The sequence below is a fragment of the Dicentrarchus labrax genome, unplaced genomic scaffold (genome assembly GCF_905237075.1).
Source record: "Dicentrarchus labrax unplaced genomic scaffold, dlabrax2021, whole genome shotgun sequence".
Taxonomy (NCBI): domain Eukaryota; kingdom Metazoa; phylum Chordata; class Actinopteri; family Moronidae; genus Dicentrarchus; species Dicentrarchus labrax.
The window spans coordinates 20,221,296-20,244,960 of NW_026136711.1; the positions used below are offsets into that span (position 1 = coordinate 20,221,296).

Below are 23,665 nucleotides of genomic sequence, written 5' to 3' on the forward strand. Positions count from 1 at the left end.
CAGCTCAGTGTGCTGAAAGGTATTTATGAAAGACATGAATTATGGTGCACACTGTGAGTTTATTCTCCTGAAAACAGGTGGCTTCCATGTGTATTGTCAATACAAGTCATACTGCTGCTATCAATCATCAGTCTGTCAGTGTTTATACAGTAAATAAACAGTATGTACACCTAGTAAAACTAATAGTAACTAATACAAAACACACACTGTAAGTATACGAACATACTGCAGTACTTGTTACTGTTATAAAACTGTGTCTATATGTCACATAATCAATAAAATCTGTTTCTGAGAGAAAATACAGTACAGCTCCGTCATTATGCTCAATTCGTGTGTTTCCTGGCACTCGCACACAGTGAAGACCTTCCTCCTCTTCTCAGTGTCCATTAATATAAATGTGGAGGAATAAACTGGCAGATTTTCGTTCCTGCACTACGTCCAGATTCTGTCTGGAGGGGAATCCTGCAGTGATTTTGGGTTTTCTTCTTGAATAAGAGTAGGAAGTTTGGGGAGATGTTGAGCAAGGATCAAGTACAGATGGTTGCCAGTAATCAGCAGGCTGCTGGCATTTTTAGCACAGCTGCTGAATCACCTCGCTCCGCTCCCTCGCCTGTCACTGTGCGCTGTGGGTCGAGTTAAGTGTTCTTTACTGTATAAAAACAACCAGTTAACAACAACAAATTGACAGAGGTGCTCATTTCAGTGTCACAACGTACAACAAATCATATTTTAACAGCAGAGTTAGAGTATGAACACTTTTAGGAATGTTTCTGTGAGTAAATATTGCTTTCAGACATTCATTATGTGTGGATTTTCCCTGGATTAGACATGTGGTGTGCTGGTGCTTCTGGTTTTAAGATGCTTCTCATTTCCCTGCCGACAATAAGGAGGGTGGAAGAGACGGTTGCCGCCGCTTCATCTCTTGCTGTAGCTGCTCCTTCAGGGTGGACACCTGCAGTAATACAGTGGGTGACAAATGTTCATATTAAACTTAGAAAACCACTAAAGGAGTATTTTCTTTTGATTTACATTGTTTGGTATCATTTGAGCCAATCAAATCAGATGCAGTAGTGATTGACTCAGTGACACTATAAAAACACTGTAATTCTTCCATTCTGTGATGTTTATCCAAATATTGTTGATATCTCCTTGATTACAAGACACCAAACTCTCTGCTGTTTATAGTCTATCAGTCCCATGCTGCACTCTGCAGCATATTCTCCTCAAAATTACAGATAATATATTTCTATATTCTAAATATTCTGTTACACCCTAAACCAACATTCATCATTCATTGATTGTAGTAGTCTGAGAAACCTTGAGGAGTGTACCTGCTCCTCCAGGCCTTTGACTCTGTGTCGGTGAGCTCGCTCTCTGGTGCCCAGCGTTCGCTCTACGTCCCTGAAGTTAGTCCTCAGTCTCTCCGACTCCCGCTGGGCCTCGTCACGCTGCCTCACCAGACTCTCACACAGACTGTGGGACTGCTCCGTCTCAGCCAGCTGAGTCTATTCAACACACACACACACACACACACACACACAGATGGAAAAGACCACCAAAAGACTGTTAACAAAAAAGAAAAGGACCCTAAGTCTCTACACGTCTGAACGATGGAGAGATGATGGTTTGGTTCGGTTCTTCGTAACACCTCGGATCAAAAGTAGACAGCTAACCATCCAACAACCATGTTTGAGGCTCTGTGGTGACCCAAGTAAATTAAACTCGTGTTTTCTGGAGCTGCAGTAACCTAAAGCCTCTCTGGAACAATGTAAATGCAACCATAAAAGACATTCACTGTGCTGTACTTACAGGAAACATAGAGGAGGCTGTCTACGAAAAGACTTTAACAAGTTGGTGTAAAGCTCATCTTCCAGGGAAAAAGCAGTGTTTTGATATTGTTCAGGAAATGTATTTATTGTAAAAATTTAATGATCTTTTGAGAGCTTAAGGAAAAGAAATTGGTAGAAACTGGAAAATGTGAATCTATATAGTAATATAACACCTTAACTGGTTAAATATGGACTAACTGGAAATAAGAACATATATATATATATACATATGTATACTGTATGTATATATTTCTCAGTACTCAATGACATTGCATGCATTTATTGTACCATCTAATGTTGTTTCCAGATCTGGAATTAAAATCAAAAAGTATTAAAAAACAATGAGACTGAACAAACTAATATAGCAATGGTTTATACATTATCAGTCAGTTAGTCACACTGTTTATAGGTAAAGTCACAGAGCTTTACAAGAGTAAACATCACAAATCTGTTGTTGTTTTCTGAGACAACGGACATCTGTGATTTTTATTGGTCTGGAGAAGGTCCTCTGACAAATGGTTGTCAGCCCCTTGCAGAGAAACATCCAACATGCTGACAGGTTCTTGTTAAATGACACAATGTGCACATTCTCCACTTATTCCTGCTCATGATTTCACTTATACTTTAGTTCAAAATCAGTATGCTTTTGCGTCACAGGGAGCAATGAAGAAAGATGCAGCACAAATTTCAAGGTAATTACAAAAACAGTCTGTGAAATGCTTTAGTTGTTGAACACTTCTGCAGCCTGGGAAAAAATTGACTAAATAAGGAGAAATGAACAGTGGTCTGAGATAAAAAAAAAAAAAAACAGCCTGAAATAAACAACTTTAATGACTCTTTTAGAATTCTTATGAAACCCACTGTAGCTTTATTTATTTCTCATTTAAAGCGTGTCTGTGATAAATAAAAAACATAATTGTTATTTCGCAAACTGAAGCTTCCCCAGAAATACCCAACCTTAATGTTTGAGTGGTGCAGAGATGGTTGTTGGTTCATACAGTTACAAAGTCTGACTGTCCTGTGAGTTATCTAATAACTTAAACTTTCCAATGCAAACATAAGGCACAAGCTACCCTCCTTCTGTAACATAAGAGGTTTTTCTCATGAGACCACTTTCTGGTGCAAACAAAATCCCTCGTTACTCAAGTCAGTGAAGACACAGATGTTCACAAAATGTAAACAGTCTTTTAACTGGAGGTTGTGTGGTTTCATAATAAGTGAAAGGAAAATAATTTATATTCCACTAAAAGATATAAAGCCCAAACTATGGAATTAATCTGTCAGGTTAAAGACAAATTTGTCTCACTGTACAAGGTGTGAATGGCTCATTAAAGCACGTGTTTGGTCTTGAACATAATGGACTCTCCAGCAGAAGTTTGAAGCAGCTATGGAAACAAATTCTGTCGCCAGCATTCACTCAGCAGTCTAGCATAGCAGGTATATTGCCTTTATTACGCACAGTACGCTGCTGTAATAAAGACAGTTATGATTTCTGGTGAATCTGTCAGTGTAGCTTTGATCAGTAGCTGCTCCTCACCTGCATCATTAGTATCTGTTGCTGTGCTTCCTGCAGCTCCTGTTCAGTCGTGTTTAGAGAGCGATCCAAGCGGCTTTTCTCTGCAGTCAGCCGCATGCTGCCTTCCTCAGTCTTCAGCTTCTGCCGTTCAACCTAAGGAAAGGTACATTTATAGAAATGTAACCAACAGCATGCATGAGATACCTCAAAGTCTGAAGTGAACATCTGATTGTGATTTCAAACATAGGCTAATGTTATGGTGGCCCTGAGAGCTCAATGCACTGCAACTTAAGAAAACACATGCAAATGGACAAAAACAAATGAAGACTTCTTCACCAATTGGACAACACATGCAAAGAATTTAGAAAATGCACAACCAAATACAGAAACAAGTAGTACAGTGTTGGTAAAACCCAACATGTGTCCATAAAGCAGATGAACTTTAAGATTTTTGAATTGACAAATGGCTCTTTGTAAAGAAATGATTTAATGAAACAAGTTCCACATTTGTTGTGCACAAGATACAGTGCTGACCTTATCCAGTGTATTCCTCAGTGCATTCTTGTCCTTCTCCAGCCTCACAGCCTGTCTCTCAGCATCTTTTTTCTCAGTCTCAAGCATAGCGACTGCTCGTTGCAGCCCACGCAGTCGCTCCTCTACAGCGGCCCGCTCTGTCTGAGCTGACTGGGCGCTGCGCTGAGCCTCTGTGAGACTGGCCGAGCGCTGACGCAGAGCCTGACGGAGGAAAGACAGAGATCACATACAAAGACATAACGTCTTAAAGAGGCATACATTGAGAAAGTTAATATAAATAATAATATTGGGACAATTGTCCTTCTGCAGAGTCACAGAACATGCACAGCTACAGGTCAGCAGCTCTGATATTTTTTAAGAAGGCCTCATTGGGGCAGATTATCTCCCTCACCTCTTGAGTGTTTTTGAGCTCAGCCTCCAGTTCCTCTCGTCTAAGCTCACTCTGGTTCAGCTCAGTCTGCAAACTCTGCACACGCTCAGTGAGGGTGGCCACATTCCTCTTCCCCTCCACTAGTGACGCCCGGGCTTCATCCATTCGTTCCTTATTGGTATAGAGGAATCATCACATCACTGTCCAGCTTTCATCCACATTGGGCAAGGCCTTCTGTTCCTTCTGTCTCACTCACCTGTAGAAGCTTTTTGTCCTGTTCAGCCACACTCAGCGCCTTCTGCAGAGCAGCCAGGCGACTCTGTGTGCTGCTGTGAGAAGCCGCTGCCTCCTGGAGGCTCTTTTTGAGGGAAGACGTCTTCTCTTTGAGTAAAGATTCACCTTCCTGAGCTTTGAGCAGAGCCTGGCTCAGCCTCTCCACCTCTCTTTGGAGCAGAGACACACGGGCTTCTCCTTCTGCAACCTGTAGTTCCGACAAATCAAATATATGTGTAATATAGTCAGAAAACCAACAAAGAGAAAGAAGTATTTTTATCTTTACTGTGAAGGGTGATGTGAGTCAGGGGTTTAGAAGCTGTTTCAACTGTGTTTCTGTCAAATACATTTCAGTGCATGTACTTTTTCCTCCTTGCCAAACTAGACACAGCTTGAAACCTAATGATTTAATTTCATACATTACATTAATGTCCCCTTCATTTGCTGACAACTGCTTTAAAGTTTCCAGGAAACAACTAAGTAATTTGGTACTAATTAAAGGTAAAATAGTTTTTTTAGTTACAGATGGTAATGTCAGTCGGTCAGTCAGTCCATCACTTTGGTCCGGACTGAAATATCTCAACTACAACTTCTTTATTGTCCTTAGAGGTTGAAGTTTAATAACTTTTTCATCTATCACACCCATGAAATTCACTTCTGTGGTTTTAAGTGAAATGTCTACAGGATGGATTACAATAAACTTTGCTGAACACATTCATGTCCCCCTCAGGATGAACTGTAATAGTTTGTAAGCATGTAAGCTTAGCAAACTCAGGTGAGTTCACTAATGGTGAACATGGTATACATACCTGCTAAACATCATCATGCTAGCATTGTTACTGTGAACATGTTAGGTGTACAGTCTCGTTCATTGAAAGAAGTGCTCTATTTAAAACCAAATATTCCTCCACTACCTATTTTATTACTGGACCTGCTGACTGACTAATAACTCTGTGACTGTGTATTTATTGGAATTAATCAAATGGAAGAGTATTAGTACCAAATTACATAGTTCTTTGTAGGAAACCTTTTTAAAATGTCAAATTCCTTCCAAATGAGCAGATGCAACTAATGGCCTGATCAATTCTGACTCATATAAAGTATATCACTAATTGAATTAATCACATTAAGCCCTCTGGGAACAGCCCTCTTGAACATAAAATGACTCAGTATCGGTCTGAACTACCTGTTTCAGTAAGGACTCATAGCGCTCCTGGGAGGTCTGGCTCTCAGCTTCCCGGTCTCCCAGACTCAGTTTGAGTCTCTGCAGTTCCCCCTCCAGACTGCGCCTCCCCAGCTCCACCCTGGTGGCCCGGGCTTCAGCTGCCTCCAGCGCCTCCCGCAGACGCTTCCTCTCTGCCTCCAGACGCATCTCAGCAGCTCGCTGCTTATTTAACTGATCCTGCAGAGATGAAGGGTGGACAGGGATCATGCTCAAGAGCAGTGGGTTTACATTTAGAGGGCAGAGTTCCTTGTTGTATAATGCAGACTTGAGTTTTCGACCCAGGTTACAGACGCAAGCACAGAACCAAACAAAACAAACAGACACACTGTTGATCCACAGCTCCAACTTTCTCTCTTCATTAATCCTCCTGAAACATTTAAAAAATGTAAATATTAGAAATATAATATTTCTTCAAATGCTTTTTCCACTGAGAGCTTCATGGCCACTCTGTGTCCCTCCTCCTGTTGTCCAGAAGGTGAATTATTTTGAAAGGTGCTGGCATTAAAAGCAGACATATGGAGAGCTGACATGGGACACCACGAGAGGTGTGACACTGTGTGTGTGGCATCTGTTGTTATTACATTCCCTGACAGCTTATGATCGTAGACATGGCTCCACTGCTGAGTGCTGCCATATGGTGATCATCGCAAATCAGCGGCCACTGCTGTGCAAGGGACAGTACAGATACATGGTGTGTGTGTATATACGTGTGTGTGTATATACGTGTGTGTCTGTGTACCTGTGTGTGTTTTTTATCCATCTCAGAGGCCTGCAGCGCTCGCTCTAAATCCTTCACCCTGTCGGTAAGAGCTCTCCTCTCTCTGTCTCCTCTCCTAACCGCCTCCTCCTGCTGCTGGAGCAAAATCTGGGTAGTGGTCAGACGATCGTCCAGTCCACGCTTTCCTACAGTCACACACACACACACATTAAAGATGGCTTTGAGATCATTTTGTCTTTTAGGCTTTTTCTTCTGAAACTACCTGCACAAATAATTACCTTCTTGGTATTCCTGTAAGGTGTTTTGTAGCTGAGAGAGACGACTCTGAGCAGAGTCTCGCTCCCCACTCAGCTCCTCCAGCTCCCGCTGCAGGGCCCCAAGCCGGCATTTGGCATCATCCTTTAAAGTCAGCAATAAACAAAGACTTGAACCACACAAACATACCCTTGAATTATTATGAATATGATATGATGATATGATGATGTGATTGCTCTTCTTTTACCCGCTCTCTCTGGGCCTCACGCAGCTCCTGGAGGAAGTCTCTCAGATCATTTCGCAGTGTGTCGGGGTCCAGCTCTGGCTGCGGGAGCGGCAGCGGTGTATCCCCTCTCTCAGGAGACACTGCGCCGGAGCCTAAAGTATTGTCAGGGGTGCTTCCTCGAAATTCTGTAAGAGTCGCAAGCACCTTGTACATGTAAATAGTTTTCTCTTTTCACTTTATAGTATCAAATTACTGACTACTGCAATGAAAAACAATAATTTATGTCTCACTATGAGATATGGTTCACTTTAAGCAGCTAAGAGGGATCTTTAAAAATATATTTTTGGGCTTCTATTGCCTTTAATTGATAGAGACAGCTGTAGAATAACAGGAAAGGAGGGAGGGGGGCGACAGGCATACAGACCACAGGCATACCAACGGCCTTAATGCTATTGATGTTCTTGTACTTGTATTGATAAGAAGCATTTCTGATGTGACCCTGTGTTTTTTATGTAGGTATGTAATGTAAGTCACTTTGATGGTTGACTCTACCACAAACACCGACCGAGATATATTTAATGTCTGACTCAATGTCTAAATCTTATGTTACGGAGATAAAGCTGCATGTTTAATTTTTACCTTTGGGAGGCGACAGCGAGGAGCGCAGTGGTGAGATACTTTGGTGGCGTGAAATAGTGCCTGCTGATGTGGAGCTCCCCCCAGGGCTCCTCCCTCGGCCCCCTCTGCCACCTGCTCCAATGCCTAGTGTTCGTGTCAGCGCTGACTGAACACTGCTCAGGCGAAACTCCAGGTCCCTCCTCCCGGCGTCGGCCCGGGACAGCTCTGCCTCTGTGGCAGCCAGGCGGCCCTGAGCCTCGCTCAGCTGCAGGCTGGACTGAGCAGCAGAGTCCTGAGCTGCCTGAGCACGGAGGGCCAGGTTCTTGGCTTCGTCCTGCAGCTTCTTCTCACAGCCACGCGCCTCCTGCAGCTGAGCAGTCAGTTCTCTCTCGCAGGCCCGCCAGCCCGACTCAGACTCCACCAGGCGCTTCTGAGTCAGAGAAATCTGAATAATTGAAAAATAAAAGAATGAAAAATTGTGACACAACAAAGAAAGCGAGCAAGCTAAATCCTTCTCCTCCATCCTCACCTCTTTCTTGAGGGAGTCTCGAGCTGTTTCGGCTTCAGTTAACTTTTGTTTGAGGGTGAAAACCTCTTTCCCTTTCTCCTCCTCCTTTTGCTCCTCCAGTGACAGGCGAGTCTGCAGCTCTGCCACCTCCCTCCCTTTCTGCTCCTTCTCCCCATCCAGAACCTTCAGCTGGAATCAAGAAAAGCACAACATCACAACACAGTCAACGAGCAAAACAAAATCTAGACTGCAAACAAACACAGTGTCTTTAGAAATGTCACAGAGGTGCGAAGGAGGCGCGGCAGCATGTCTGACCTGCCTGCGGAGCTCCTGGAGCTCTCGTCGGGCTTCGAGCCGGGACCTTTCGACCTCTCTCAGGCAGCTCCGCAGCTCAGTCACCTCCTTCTGAGCAGATGAAAAGTTCTCCTCCAGCACAGCCAGCCTCTGTTCCTTCTCCTCACACTGCCGTTTCACGCTGAAGAACCCAACACACGCACACACACTCAGTGACTTTTAAAACATTTCTGTCAACATTTCTTCCCCATTCGTCCCGTTTTTACCTGATTCTCTCGGTTTCTGCACTCCGTAGAGCTTCTCTCAGCTGACTGTTCGACTGGCTGATGGTGTCTCTCTCCTTGGTGACGTCACTGAGGCTGCGTCGCAGCTCTGTCGCCTCTCTTCGGTAGTTTTCCGCTGCCTCCTGAGCTTGGTTGCAACGTCGCTCAATGTCCAACATGTCCCGCCTCAGCTGGTCTCGACTCTCCTCGTTAGCTGAGAGAGAAGCTCTGCACTGGTCCAGCTGGAGGGCAAAAGGCATGTGTGGTACAAGGTGATGTAACCAAACAGAATCAAACTGTTTTATTAGTGTTAATTATCTCAGGACACCCAGCAGGAAGGTCTGTAGTCCATTTGCTGGTTCACGGGATCTTTCTAACTAGTGGAGGGTGGGCTTTGTTGCCAACGGGAAGTTTTGGTTCAGGAATTTTAATATCCAAACGTTAATAAAGTAGGGCTTAAGGGTTTGTAACTGCTGCACATGTTCATACTGTTCAAACTATACACACACACACACACACACATATATATATATAAACCCTTTCTGTTTATTATATATATATATATATATCAATGTGAACAGAAATCATATTTTCATTTGTACAGCATCATCTACCTCTTTGAGAGCAACATCAGCACGTGACTGAAGATCAGTACAAATCTCTTGTAGACTGTGGAGTTCCCTTTCATGAACAGAAGTCGCCTCCTCCAGCTGAGAGCGAAGCTCCAGCAGCTCGCTGGTCAGAGCTCCGACTCTGATCTGTGTAGATTAAAGTGTCAATTTAGTAAATCTTCCTTATGCCTCCTTGTGTGTTAGATAGAAGATAATTCAACAACAACAAAGGATAAACTCAGACAGGAAGTCACCTGCTCCTGCTCCTTGTAATGGGCTACTTCTCTCGACATCCGCTCGGCCTCCAGAGCTGCCGCTGACAGCTCAGCCTGCAGGGAGGACACCCTGTCAGACAAAACTGTTTTCTCTGCCTCCTTCAGAGAAAGAGCCTGGGAAGAGAGAAAAGGTCTGGTTAACACGGGAGGGGGGGAATCATACTGTTTTCATCGGATGTTAAGTGATTATAACCCAGCCCATCCTTTACAGAACCACAGTTTCTTAAAGAGGCTTGAACCCAGATCACACCTGTTGTTTCTCAGTCTCAGCCTGCAGCAGACTCTGGTCTCTGTCATGCTGGAGACTCCTCAGTTCATCCTGCAGTTCCTCTCGTTCTCTCTCTGCTCTCTGGAGCTGATCCTCCGCCTCCTGCCTGAGCTTCCTCAGAGTGCCCTCATGTTCCATCAGCAGGCTGTGCCGCACAACTTCCTGTGAAACAGAGCCACCAAGAGCACAAACATGGATTAAACAGTCATCAGCACCTTAGCCAAAAAGCAAAAATAGGTGTACAGGAAGTGTTTTAAGTAACACTGAACCACTGAGCTTTCTGACCTTTTCTGAGACCAGTCCCTCCACCTCCTCCTGATGTTCGGAGATGACCTTGCGTAAAGCCTGCTGGGCCTCCAGCTGAGCAGCATTCAGAGCCTGAGTCAGAGCCTGTTTCTCCCTCTCAGCCTGGGCCAACACATTCTCCCCATCTGAGCGAAGACGTCTCAGTTCAGCTGGAAATCCAGGAAAACATCCAGGAGAAGGGACACAGGACCATTAGGTTCCTATTCTGTCCCATGATACCAAAACATCTTAACATGAACATTTGTGTCATAGCTTAAATCTGTTTCGCTCTTCTGCTTCATTCATCTAATTCTCTCCTCAAAGTCGTCTTTGCATTCGTATGTTTTCTGCCTCTTTGTCACTCACCTGCTGCAGTCTCACAGCGGACTCGAAGGTTTTGGTTCTCTGTCTCCAGCTGCTCTCTACGAGACTCCACCTGAACAAGCTGCTGCTGCACCTCGAACAGACTAGTTTCCAGGGACTCCCGCTCGGACCTGCAGGGTCACAAACACAAGTTACACACACTTGTGGCTCGTGTGAAAAATGTTATGTCATCGACAGACAACGACAACACACACCTGAAAGCAGTGAGTTCCTCTGACAACACCGTGTTTTCTCTCTCAGACGCCGTCAGCTGGACCACCAGGGCTGCTTTGTCTCGGGCCAGTTCTGACCGACTCCGGCCTGCTTCCTCTAAGGCCACCTCGCTCCTTTGGCCCTCTCCTCTGGCAAGACTCAACTCCGATCCCAGAGAGGTCACCTCGCCACAAAGCTGTCAACAAAAGCCCAAAAAGAGGGTAAACAAACTTAAATGAGAAACCACATGTAAACTAGAAATCTCATTCTCGTGTGGAGTTTCCTGGAAATATGTTATGTAATGGACTTTTTTGTCATTTCATGGTATTGAGAAATTGGTATGACTTCTTATATTACTCATAGTTAGCCATTTTAGCCGGATAATAAACATCCATGAAACATAATTGTATCTGCATAAGAAGTATTTAGGTTTTTGGGTCGGACTTAACAAATTATAATACATAATCATTTAAAGGTTATGTACCTGGGTGACTCTCTCTTGCAGCTTAAGTCTTTCAGCCCTGAGACTCTGGAGTTCTGCCTCCATCCCCACCCGGCTTAGCTCAACGTCCTGCAGCGAGTGGTGCAGCGTGATGCGGGCAGAGTCCAGCTCCAGCCGATCCTGCTCCAACCGGACCAGCTCATCTCTGATGGTCAACTTCTCCTGCTCCGCCTCCCGTTTCTGAGCCTGCAGGATGGCCTTCTCCTCCTCCAGCTTACAGACGGAGTGAAGAGTCAGACGTTTACATTAATAAGGACATTACAGACCCTTTTCACAGCAGCCATCTTGAAATAGTAGGGTAAACACAGGGGTTACCAATGACATTAATTAAGGTTTAGTTCCATTTAATTTAGCTGAGCCTTTCCAGCTCAACAGCAGCACCATGACTCTGTTTGACCTGTGAAACATAACTTTATTAGTATCACTGGTAACACCTATGTTTACTCTACTACTTCTGCTACCATTACGTCTTCCCTAGTTTATCCACGTCCAGTTATGTTACACTGACTGTGCATATTGTACATATTTTATATTAATATATATACAGACACACACGTATGTACATATGTAGCTGCATACCTGTAGCTTTTTTTTTTCTTTCTTTAATGCTTCTACTTTACTGAATCGTTTGTGACCTCAGAATGAGCTGTTTTTATCTACAGAGGGAGCAAGTTTGTCATATTGAACCACCAGAATGAGCTAACCAAACACTGGCTCTAGAAAGTAGGGTTCATGTTTTTTTGTGCGTTTCACAGCCACCATAGTTTGTCCTTTTGTGCTTAGTTAAGTCAAGGGGGTTTAATTTTGTTGCAATCTGCAGTAACACCACCAGAGGGCACTAAATCCTACACACTGGTCCTTTAAAATATTTGATAATATCTGACGACTTTTGTCTCTTTTCATTCTTCAGAAAACTGTATATAGGTAATATATGATTTATTACATCAAGACCACAAATCAAAGAGAGGTAGATGTAGCCAAAGGAGAGAGGAGAAAGTTATGCTCCAGCTTCACGTGTGGCCGTTTGGAAAAGGTAAAAACACTTTAGACAATAGAATATGGTCTTCAGGTGTACTGAGCCCTTTAAGAGGTCAGATACATTCTTAAATGACCTTACCTGGAGAATGTAGATGTTAAGGTCAGCTTTGTCCTGGGCCAGACCCTCATTCATGCTTCCCATCTTGGCCAGAGAGTCCCTGAGAGCTGCATCCTCAGAATGCAGTTTGTTAAGCAGCAGAGAGAGCTCTGCGTTCCTGCTCTCAGCCTGCAGCAAAAATGAGCATCATGCAAAAATCATACATAACATGACAACACAAAATATATTAAATCTACAAAAGTTAAATGAGCATATACTGTCTTTTTCTTACCCGAGCCAGTGCTTCAGAGAGTTGGGCTCTCTCTCCCTCCAGCAGCTGCCTCTCAACCTCCCCCTGCTGGTGTGTTTCCCTCACAGCAGACAGCTCTCCACGCTGAGCAGAGGCTCGATTCTCACTCTGATCCCACTGCTTTTGTCTGTAGCAAAACAATACACAACCTGTACTGTAACAATATACTTCTGGGCTACTGGTGGAGGGGGATTACTTGTGCGTATACATACACAGAAGTACTGTGATACTGTTTTTTCTACTATTTAATTTAATTTCCTCAGTTCATTCAGATTTTCTCTTTTAACGTGTATGAAAAGTTCAAAAAGTTACGCTTTCTCAGCCATCTGACAAAGAAACTGAGTCAACTGGCTTGTCTGATATGTGGAAAATTAATTTAATGGGGTAAAGGTATGAACTCTGCTATGGTGCTTTGGATAAGGGGTTTACATCAAATCTGTTCACTGATGTTTGGGGTTGTAAGGGAGGTCAGAGAACTGGAGTGGTAGAACAAAAGAGGCGGGAGGGGTTTATAAAAGAAGAACTCTCTGTATGAGATTACAGATCTTTTGAATGGCTTCCTGTAAGTATATGCAATGTCTGCTGGCTGCACAAGACTTTGTGGATTAGTGTCCACATCACATCACTATCAATTACCCCTACTTACATCCTCTGAGTCTCTGCCTTCGCCCGGTCTCTCTCCTGAATGACGGCCTCTTTCTCCTCCCTCTCGTGATCTCGCTCTCGCTGAACGGAAGACACAGTCAGCTGAAGCTTCTCGCAATCCATCTGCAGCATCTGGCAGCTGCTCTGTGCTGACTGCACAGTCTTCTCCAAGCTCACCTTTTCACTGCAAATAATGTGTGAAGGAGAACATTCGTGTTGTAGAGTTATTGTTACATTCACTTACAAGATTCAAGGATTAGAGGCAGATTGTAAAAGGTGATATAACTGTCTGTAAACCTGGCCAGGGTGTCTCTCTCCTCCTTCAGACGGTCTTTATCTCGCTGTATGGTCTCCCTCTCTCTCTGAGCAGCATCCCTCTCTCTCTGAAGAGCTTGGTTTCGCTGTTCTGTGTCTCTTTTAGCCAAATCAGTCTCTGAAAGCTGCTTGCGCAACTGTTGCATGGAGGACTGTGCAGAGAGCAGACGCCCTCGAATATCCTGCAAACACAAGTTGAGTTGAGGATCAGGAGATTAATGGGATTTTGTTAGTAGGACTATTTGAGACTATTTCTTTGGTAAACTGGTGCCAATGAAAACTCATTGGTGAGGTCTGTAGATTAGTAGCATTTTTATTTTTTTAATTTTTTTATTAACTGTGTCTGTATATGGATGGAGGCAGAAATCTCCCTGACAAACATCTGCGCAAACAAAACCAAAACTATATGCATGGCAGCATGATACCACTAGGTATAAGTGAGAAAATGTGGTCTTGGTTATTTGAGTTAACTGAACCTTTAATTTATTTGCTAATAAATAGACAGCTGCTCTCACTGTGGCTGTGGGAGCCTAAAGGTTAAATAACTGTAGTCATAGTCCTCTCTCAGTTATTATTGTCTAAAACAGTGTTAATATCAGAAAATATTATGCTCTCCAAATATCACCATTATGACCAACATTAAGATACAGTAGTGTAGGCTGACCGTATTGGGTTGACGCAGGAGGAAGGTTTATTCCTAATAAGATTATTTATTGTTGACTGTTGTTGAATCCTGAACGGAGCAGGTTCAAGAACCGGAGCTAACTGGAAAAGATTTGCTCCTGGTCCACACTTCCCAATAATTCCCGTTTCAAGCCACGGTGTTTTTGAACCATTAATTTTAAATGCAAAACTTAAATGACATTTTAGTGAACTCATAGTTTAAGTAGTTTCATTCAAAATGTTGTTGTATTTTGATTATTATTATATATAGTATTATTATTGTATTGTATGTTTTTAAATGAATTTATTTCATTTTGTAAAAACATTTCTGAGATTCCTCCGTGTGCCACTAGAGGCACCTCACCAGTGGTCTAAAAACCAGTGGACTAACATATGTGGACATTTCTATCCAAATCCTCCCAATATAAACGTATCACAATAAGCATAAAATCAGCATTATTTTTAGCTTAAACAAAACATTAACTATATGTCTGAAACAATTCCTGTAAGGAAATGAAAACAGTGTGAACAGTGAACAGTGAGAGTGATTCTTTATCATGGTGATGGTTTAAAAATCGACATGTCACCTGCAGCTGGAGTGTCTTGTTTGTGACTGCAGAGCGCAGAGCAGACAGTGCTGCGTCAGAAAGAGGAGTCAGCGAGGAGAGCCGAGAGGGGGAGGATGACCTGCGAGGTGAGGAGGAGCGGCGAGGGGAGGAGCCACGGATCAACGCTAGCAGTGGAGCCCCGGAGTTGTCCTGGTCTGCCTCTGAAGACGACTCTCCGTCTGACAAAACGGTCTAATGAAAGAAAATAACAATGAGTCACTTCCATCTTAATGATGTATATAGCGTATAAGTGTGTAGTTGTTTACCTGAGCGATGTCACGCAGAGTGTCCAACAGCGTCTCAGTGTGAGATCTCATCACCTGCACGTCAGTCTCATCATTACCACTCTGCTCCTGAAGGAAAACAAAGAAATGAAGCACAGACGCCTTGAGGATAAAGATTAATGCTACTGACCACTAAAAAGCCTTTAAGGATAAGGCTGGAATCTTTATTTTTCTTATTTTCAACAAATCTCATAAAAAGACTAAAACTATGAATGCTTTAGTCCGTTTCTCAATACTTTCTGACCTCCCTACTGTGACTCACTACAAGCTAATTAGTTGCTATTGAAGACAGGTAGAGATAACATAGTTTCATTTTTAAATAAAGCTAAAACTATTCCTCAAACAGCTGGACACTGTATGTTTGGGCAAATTTGACTCAAACAGGAGCAAATAGCAAATTTTTTGGGGACTATTTTCAGCTGCGGATTAATACACATTTGGAGAAATTAGCATTTTATGTTGGCAGGACTGTGTCTGCTGGATCAACTCATTGATGTGTTTTTTATTTTTGACTAGATGAAATAAACAACCTCATACCTCAAGCTTCCTGGTCAGGATGACAATTTCTCTGTCTCGCTCTTCAATTTGGCCCTTTAGTCTCTCGCTCTCTCGCACCGAGTCTGACAACCTGAAAGTTGACACAATAATACAGATTAAGACTCATTTAAAATAGCATCATAAAAACGTTGTTTAATCACTAAGAACTTATCCAATAAGAGAGCTCAAGACAGTCACTGACCTGACGTTGAGCTCACTTCTCTCTGCGTCTGTCCTGGTCTGAAGATTCATCGTCTCTGCCACTCGCTCTCTCAGCTGTTGCTCTAGTTGAACCCGCAGCGCTTTCTCCCGCTCCAGGGCCAGAGCTGCTCCTCCCTCTCGGCTATGCAGCGTGACGGACAGGCCAGAACAGGACACCTGAGCAGAGTGGGACGCCCGAGCCAGCTCGTTACGCATATCTGACAAGTCCCTGGGATTAGAGAGAAGGAAAAGTTAAGCACCATTAAATTTGGATGCGTGTGCCCATTTAGGACGAGATTCAAATCAGAACACAGGAAATAGGATCTTTTGGCAAAAAGTATAAATAAATAAATAAATTGCTGATCTTTACCTTTCAGTGGCGCTTTTCATTTCACAGACCTGCCTCCGAAACCCGACCACCTGCCGCCACAGCGCCATCAGTCGACTGTGCTCACTACTAAAGTAACTGTGGAAAGACTGAGAGGGAAGCCGGGGACAGAAGTAACAAGTTAATACTCTTCACATTTTTACTTTATTTAAAATGTTTTACTGCTTCGTAAGCATCCCCTCTCTCTCCTCCTCACCTCCTCTTCTCTCCTCCAGTCAGACTCCTTTTGTTCCAGTTCCTCTCTGGCCTTTGTCCAATCAGCAGTGAGCCTGCGGATGTCCTGGCTGAGAGCTTCATTGGCCAAACCGGCCTGCTCCAGCTGCTCTCTCAGCATGGCGTTCACGGCAGACAAACTGCTGCTCCTGGAAACAAATACATGATGGTAAAAAAGCAAGTCATAGCAAAAAAAAAATAACAGTCCGATGCAAACTAGACCAGAAGAACGTAATCGCCTCTGTTGTTCTTCCTCCAGACGGATTAAAGCATCCTCCAGGCTGCTGCTCGAATCGTCTTGATGGCGACCATTAGATGTTTCACTGTGGCCCTGAATGAGAGGATGTGATAATTCGAAGGTTATTTAAGTTAAGTTGTGGAAAGTGTAATGTTGGTGTGGATAAATCTATCAATAAATGCCACTCACACTCCTGTGTTTCTCCAGCTCTGAGGACCTCTCCTGCAGCATGTGCTCAAGATCCCCACACCTCTTTTTGTACTGGAGTACCTGATGTAGCAAGAGAACTATTACAGACTTGTAACAGCCAGACGACAACATCTCAGCTAAAGAGTAAAACAATCCTACCTTGGCCTGCAACTTCTGCACGAGCTGCGCCTGCCTCTGCTGACCCTCCTGGTACGCAGTGAGTTTGCGCTTGTAGGCCGCCTGCTCCTCGTCCAGCCGCCGGCGCAGATCCACGTTCTGCTGCGCCAGGCTGCGAGACTCCAGTGAATCGTGGTCCCCGTCTCCCGTCTCAAAACGTAACGCCTGCTCCAGCTGTGGGTGTAATTAAAAGTGAGAGGCAGGGGGTTGGTGTTTAATCTTGAAACACATTTTACAGATGGTCACAGATCTAGTGAATGTGAATTTAGCCAAACACCACCATGTACTGTAAATCCCTACATGCTCTGTATTTTGGGGCTTAAAGTTTTCTATCACATCAAACAGTCTTCTTCAGAAAATGGATTTTGTCCAGTTGTCATGGATAGTCTGAGAACTTTAAGGACTTCTTGTCCATGTTGGCTTAAAATGTGAGAGTGAAAGTTTATTCTTGACCTTGGAAACCGCAGTTGGCAAAAACAATCTCACCACAAGTTTCCTTTGGTAGCTGTTCTGGAGCTCTAGTGGCAAAGATACTGAGGGCAATACATGGCTATACTCACAGGAGTTTATCACATATTCTGTAAAATGTGTCTTTTCCACTATCTCTGTGATATTTAACACCTGCCTTTAACCTGTGAACGAATATACAGTAATGTTCACTACAGGACCTACAAGCCCCTGACTCAGTCTTTTCAGTTTATATTGATCTGCTGCATAAGGATGTATTACTAAAATGAATATGACATTAATGGCAAAGAAGCAGGTTTTCTGAGATTATGCACAAATAATCACATCACCAGCAGGGTTTGTAAACTTTTCCAACTCCATGAGATGTGAATGCCGAAAACACTGGAGTGAAGTATTAATAATTCATAAACTAGCAGAAAGCGATCACAGATGATGAGACTGTTCCTGTTTTCCTGCTGTGGCTGCACTCATAGCTGTAGCCCCCAGTATTGAACATATTGTGCATTTTATTTTTATGAAAATTGGACGACAGGTATAATATATTGTTTATGTATATATCTGTAACCCTGCAGCTAAACAAAAAGTGTCACTTTTTGGGGAATTTGCAGAAATAGGGTTGTTTTGATTGATTGTAATTTATTGTAATCACAGTTTGACTATTGATTGACTTAAAATTAAAATAAAAACTGGATTCCTTAAGACAAAATCTTCTCAAATTGGGGGTCTGTGGTCTAATGTGCATCTGTTGTCAAGGTCCTTGACATGAACACGTTTGGGGACCCCGGCACTACAACCAGAGTTTCAGCCTCCCAGTGTGGAGACCAACTATTAAGCCCACTCTCTTCCTTTAATCTTTCTATCCTAGAGAAGTTTCTACATGTTACTAAATGTGGGACAAACATTGTTCTGCCATAGGTGTTACACGGACGTGCTGTTTAATAAAGGTTTAATTAATAGAGATTTATAAAGGACCATATTTCTGTGAAAGGAAACAGAACTTCGTCTGAGCTGTCTTTTGTTTTTTGGATGCAGCCCTGCGTGTTTCCTGTAGTAACTAATGTTCAACCCAAAATGAGATGCGGCGCCCACCCACCACTACGCCTCCTCTCCTCTCCACTGAAGCCCCTGTTTACAGTCGCCCAGGGTGACAGACGCCATGGCAACATTCCACTTCAGTTCATTCCAGCCCCTATCACCTGGGAGACCAGCAAATCTCAGACAAAGAAACACTGAAAAATACTGAAATGGGGAAAAAGGGGAAAGTGCCACAGCATTCCCTTTAGGTGTATATAGTCTTCACTTCTACTTTTCATATAAAGGGTGCAGATGATGGACATTGGCCAGTCAGGATAAATGACTGCGACATCACTCACAGCCATATGAAGCATCTCTCTCTGCTTTATTTTTTAAATCCAATTCTCAACTCACTCTTCCTACTCTTCCCGCTCCACCTTGCAGTCAGTTTGTTTGCTTGCTGTTGTCCTGGCGTCTTGCCTTACCCTCTCACTAATTGCCCCGTACTTGATGGCGAGCTCATCTCGGTCCGCCCGGCTGTGTGCCAGCAGGTCCTCCAGCCTCGCCAGCTCTCCCTGCAGCGCTCGGTTCTCCTCCTGGAGGGACATGACAGAGGACATGGCTCCAGCTGCTGAGAGACAGGGACGGCACTCAGGCAAAGAAGAACAAAACATACATTTGACACGATGAGGGAGAAAGATTGTGGCAACTCACAGCTATCGGTGAGGTTCTTTGTGACAATCTCTCGTACTCGTGCTGGCAGGCATGTAGGGGGGGCATCTGGTGAAGGGCCCCGGACGGTCAGCCTCTTCTCCTCAGACAAAACACTCTCCTCCAGCCTCTAAAGCACAAAACACAGACATTTGCTTTACCTTTTGAGACACTTAGAGAGAAAATGACATTAAAGACAGCCCCAGAAAACATGTAACAACATAAACAGGCAATGACAACTATGTATAATAAACTGAAAGATGATGGAAGTGAAACACAATGATGTCCTCCAACAACAACCAAGCAGCACTAACATAAACCAGCAGCTTTATTTGTCACATCACACCAGCACTGTGTGTTAAATCAGCCATGAGGCGGTGGGGGGGATGGAGGAAGGCCCGGTGTGTCTCACCTGTATCACAGACTCCAGTTTGTTGGAGTCGGTGTCTGAGTTTTCCCCAGCGCTCATCGCAGATATTTAAAACTCCTCCAGCGAAGAGGATTAACGCCGAGTAAACGCGACCACTTCACAGGCTGAACGGATCGTCTTTCGCTTTGCAGCCGTCCAGTGCGATAAAAAAAAGGAAAAGTTCTCAACCTGGAGCTGGTTTATGTGCTGCTGTCGGAGCCGATAAAGTTTTGGTCGCAGAGGAGCAGAGGGTGTGAGTCCTGTCGCCTCCTCCTCCGGTACAGGCAGGCAGAGATTGAGGACAGTAGGATTAGTAGGGTTTAAGATGCACACCTCCTCCTCTTCCTCCTCCTCCTCCTCCTCCACTACTCCACTCTCACTGCTCTCATTCAAAAACCCTCCAGACCACAACAAAGACAGGCCGAAATAAAACTTTAATAGTCCTCACCATTCAAGGACAAAAACCTGAACATGTTCTCACCATCTATTCCTTTTTTTTTTTTTTAAGAATTTCTTTATATATGTTTATGTTTGTGTTTTTGTGTACAAGTTAGTTCAAAGATGTTTTTCTATAAGTTATGGTTGCAGGTTGCTGCCAATTCCAGTGAGACCCAACAACCCAGCATGCAGCTTTCGCACAGCAGGGCCGGATCGACCAGTTATCTGGCCCCAGGGCAAAAGTCCCCAGGCCCCACATGCTCCCCAGCTTACTCTGGTTATAATATGGCTATGATATAAAGTTTTATGGTAAACCTACACAACTTTGTTTACGTGCACAAAATACTGCGGTTTTGCCCTTATTCTGAAAAGACTATTTTCTTACAAAGCAGTTCATCAAAGTTAATATTCCACAAACGTCCCTGTTTACATGCAGCCGTGCGTACGCAGATTAACGTACTTACGTATGGCTTATATTATATATTATATACAAAGCATAGCAAGGGGACGATAAGTCAGTGTGTTCCCATTTGTTTCTGCTGTAGACAAAAAAATTGTTATTGCAGGTTTAAGAATGTGAAAGATTAAAGGTATTAAAACTGGATTTTGACACGATGCCCCGTATAAGAGACCCTCAGATTTGGGTAAAAATGCAGGAGCCTTCTTAAAGCCCTTGCCATTTCAATTTACACTCATCAGTAATCAAATTACCACACAATTCCTGAGGTTCTGGGGTCCTGCGGTGGGGCAGTTGCCCGCTTTGTCCAGTTGGTAAATCAACCTCAGTTAGCTGGACCTACCGAATCAACATAAAACCACAACAACTGCAGATCCTTGAGTTTGGGTCTACTAAAGTTCATGTTGGTAGCATTCGTAGATAAGACTGGTTTGGTTGGTATGGTCAAGAACTGTGAGCTCACAGAACTTAAAACATAATGGAGATAAAAATATTATCAATCGCACTCAAACACACCATCGTCTTTAAAGTCGACAACAATGTGTTAAGTTAAAACAGTTAATTATGTCGATTAAGAAAGACGATCAACACTGTTAATCTATTAATCGTTTAAATGTTGTTTATTTCAAGAAAACATCTTGTTAAATGTGAAGATTTGCTGCTTTTATTTGTCTTTTGCGATAATAAATCAATTATCTTTAGTTTTAGAGCAACAAAAAGTCACCATGTGTTACAACAGTCCCCGTTCTCACTACTGTTAGGAAACTACACTACTCACAAAAAGTTAGGGAAATTCGGCTTTCGGATGAAATTTCAGAATGTACATAAAATGCACTATAACCTTTCCAGGTGATCTTAATTTGACCTTCTACTTAAATGCCCTTCTTTCATGATGTAATATCACTGTAGCATCAACTTTTTACATTTTCCATAAATTTCACCCGAAAGTAGAATATCCCTAACTTTTTGTGAGTAGTGTATATATATATAGAATATATAAATATAAAAAGGACACTTTCAAACTCTTTCAATACAATAAACTCATAATGAAATATTCACAGATTGCCTTGTTCTGTTTAAGTACGACACATTAAGTAATTATTAGTACATTTAACATCAGTGTTGTTCAAAAGGAGCCTGGAGACATGTGAATATAAAATGACACCAGCATTAAGCATGACGGGGGTCTGCACAACATCGCTCTGTGTTTGGATTGTCATAGTTACAAGAAGATCATTGTGTCAGGACCAGAGCCCCAGCCTGGCCTGAACACACACACACACACACACACACACACACACACACACACACACACACACACACATTTGTAGTTGTATACTTGTGAGGACCCTCACTGACAAAATACATTCACCAGCCACCGACCTTAACCATCACTACTGCATCTCTCCTTCAGGGTCTAACGTTTAAAGAGGTCCTCATAAGTATAACAGTACATTTGGAGATAAGAGCACACACATAATAATATAATAGATAAATGTTTCTGTTTGTATTTTTACTAAGACGCCTCAGTAATTACAGATACTGTTAATGTTGGAGTTCAAGTATTTAAGATTTTAAGTTTTTATTAAATTGTCCTAATAGGTCCCTGCTGTGTGTGTACGATGTGACATCCCTACATGAAACTGATCACACAGAGACCATTTAGTGTTCGCTGTTTAACATCTGTAGCGCCCCCAGCTGGCCAGTCGGTAGATGACTGACACTGATTTCATGTGAGCTTTTAACCTGATGAAATAAACACACACCTGTTGATCTTTCACCCCCACAGACAAACCAGTTCATCCCAAACTCATCACTTATTCACTCCAGCTTCATTTCTATCAGCCTGTACGTTCACAACCAGCAATAATATTATAATATGAATACATAATAAATGAATACATATTCTAATCTCTAATCAGGAATCAACTTCAACTGCTTCCTCTCTCTCACACACATAAAGGGAACATCTACTATATGTTTAATTCATCACCAACATCCTCTTTCTGCAACCGCAGCAGACTACATGAAGAGTACATCCAAAGGGACACGCCTAAGTTTTCAAAAGTTAGAGGATAGAGGAGGAGGGGGAGGAGGAGGAGGGAGGAGGGAGGAAGAGGAGGGGGGTCTTGTACGTTAAACCTCGCAGCATCAGAGCAAATAAAACAGTTTATAAATAAAGGTGTATTGTCTCTGAGCAGCAGCAGTCTGATATACAAACACAAGCGCGCTGCTGTGGAAACAACAGCCTGGATATGAACCCGCTTCATGTAGCGACATCCACTGTGTGCTGCGCTACACTCACAACATCCACTTCCCTGTCTCACTTACTGTCTCACTTACTGTCTCACCTCGAGAGACCAGTTCGATGAGCTTTGTCCGGCCGACCCTCCATCAGTCCTCTGAGCGGGCTGTAGGACCACAGAGGCAGAAACAGAGCGCATCCACAGCGGGTTATACTCAGTGTATCAGCTGCTGCTTGCAGGCGGTGTTGCCTTGTTCCGAAATCTCCTCCATGCTTTTTCCGGGGAGGGACTTCCAGTTCACTCACAGCAGCAGTCTGCAGGCTCAACACACACACTGCTGTCTGTCATCGTGCTGGATTCATGTTCAGATTATTTCAGTGAAAACCCTCATTAAACATTGTTTTGTTTTTCATAAAGATTATTATTAGAAAAATCCCAAATATATCCAGAACTAGTCTATCGCATCCAGATAATACCACATAATAATTATTATTTCCTGAACTCCTGTATAGTTTCATATATAAAATATGACTAAATTATCTTAATATTTCTAATTGATTTAGCTGACATTTGGTAATTTCTGTACGTAGTTTCAAAAACTTACACCAAATGTATTTCAAAGTTGTAGTTTTAATTTATTTTTCACAAATAGTGTCTTATTTCTCTTCTTCTCAAAAATTACTCAAGTAAAAGTCTTAAGTGCAATCATTTTTTGAGGAATAAAACGGGGCTGATACAAAGCACCCACATTGGCTTGTTGTCTGGTAGTTCTGGATAAAATGAAAAGATAAAAGAATCAAAGAAATCCTAATAACATATATTACTATTGAAGAATTTGAAATACTGTCCATGCATCAGTAAAACCTGTCCTACATTTAACCTTTATGCACTTTGAATGGGATTTATTTAAAACAAAAATCACTTTTGGTGTTT

The 23,665-nt window shown here is 42.9% G+C and overlaps 1 protein-coding gene across 7 annotated transcripts; it reads right to left on the reverse strand.

Moving 5' to 3' along the window:
* Positions 1-39: 39 nt before the first annotated feature.
* LOC127372528 (rootletin) lies at positions 40-23,017 on the reverse strand. 7 transcript variants are annotated; one of them, XM_051416355.1, is made up of 37 exons: positions 22,838-23,017; positions 19,186-19,312; positions 18,957-19,099; positions 16,972-17,163; positions 16,813-16,893; positions 16,625-16,716; positions 16,369-16,534; positions 16,155-16,261; positions 15,786-16,013; positions 15,584-15,674; positions 15,029-15,115; positions 14,742-14,954; positions 13,474-13,673; positions 13,178-13,360; positions 12,514-12,658; positions 12,264-12,410; positions 11,129-11,359; positions 10,647-10,840; positions 10,435-10,562; positions 10,069-10,238; positions 9,766-9,945; positions 9,495-9,629; positions 9,244-9,387; positions 8,633-8,871; positions 8,388-8,547; positions 8,094-8,261; positions 7,586-8,009; positions 6,968-7,131; positions 6,744-6,864; positions 6,487-6,650; positions 5,709-5,924; positions 4,506-4,730; positions 4,271-4,420; positions 3,880-4,080; positions 3,367-3,498; positions 1,332-1,505; positions 40-952 (listed from the first exon to the last, which is right to left on the reverse strand). In XM_051416355.1, the coding sequence occupies exons 1-37, from the start codon at positions 22,928-22,930 to the stop codon at positions 866-868; spliced, it is 6,102 nt and encodes a 2,033-aa protein (XP_051272315.1). In that variant the 5' UTR covers positions 22,931-23,017; the 3' UTR covers positions 40-865. The 7 variants fall into 7 exon arrangements, with proteins under 7 accessions (XP_051272315.1, XP_051272314.1, XP_051272317.1 ...); XM_051416354.1 differs by having other exon boundaries at positions 18,957-19,102; XM_051416357.1 differs by having other exon boundaries at positions 1,318-1,505; positions 18,957-19,102.
* Between the last annotated feature and the right edge of the window lie 648 nt (positions 23,018-23,665).

Coding starts and splice junctions, on each gene's coding strand:
- LOC127372528 (XM_051416354.1), bottom strand. CDS start 22,930: ATGCGCTCTGTTTCTGCCTCTGTGGTCCTACAGCCCGCTCAGAGGACT. Junction 15,116..15,583: donor TCCTGACCAGGAAGCTTGAG/GTATGAGGTTGT, acceptor GTTTTCCTTCAG/GAGCAGAGTGGTAATGATGA. Junction 4,731..5,708: donor ATGAGTCCTTACTGAAACAG/GTAGTTCAGACC, acceptor TCGGAACTACAG/GTTGCAGAAGGAGAAGCCCG.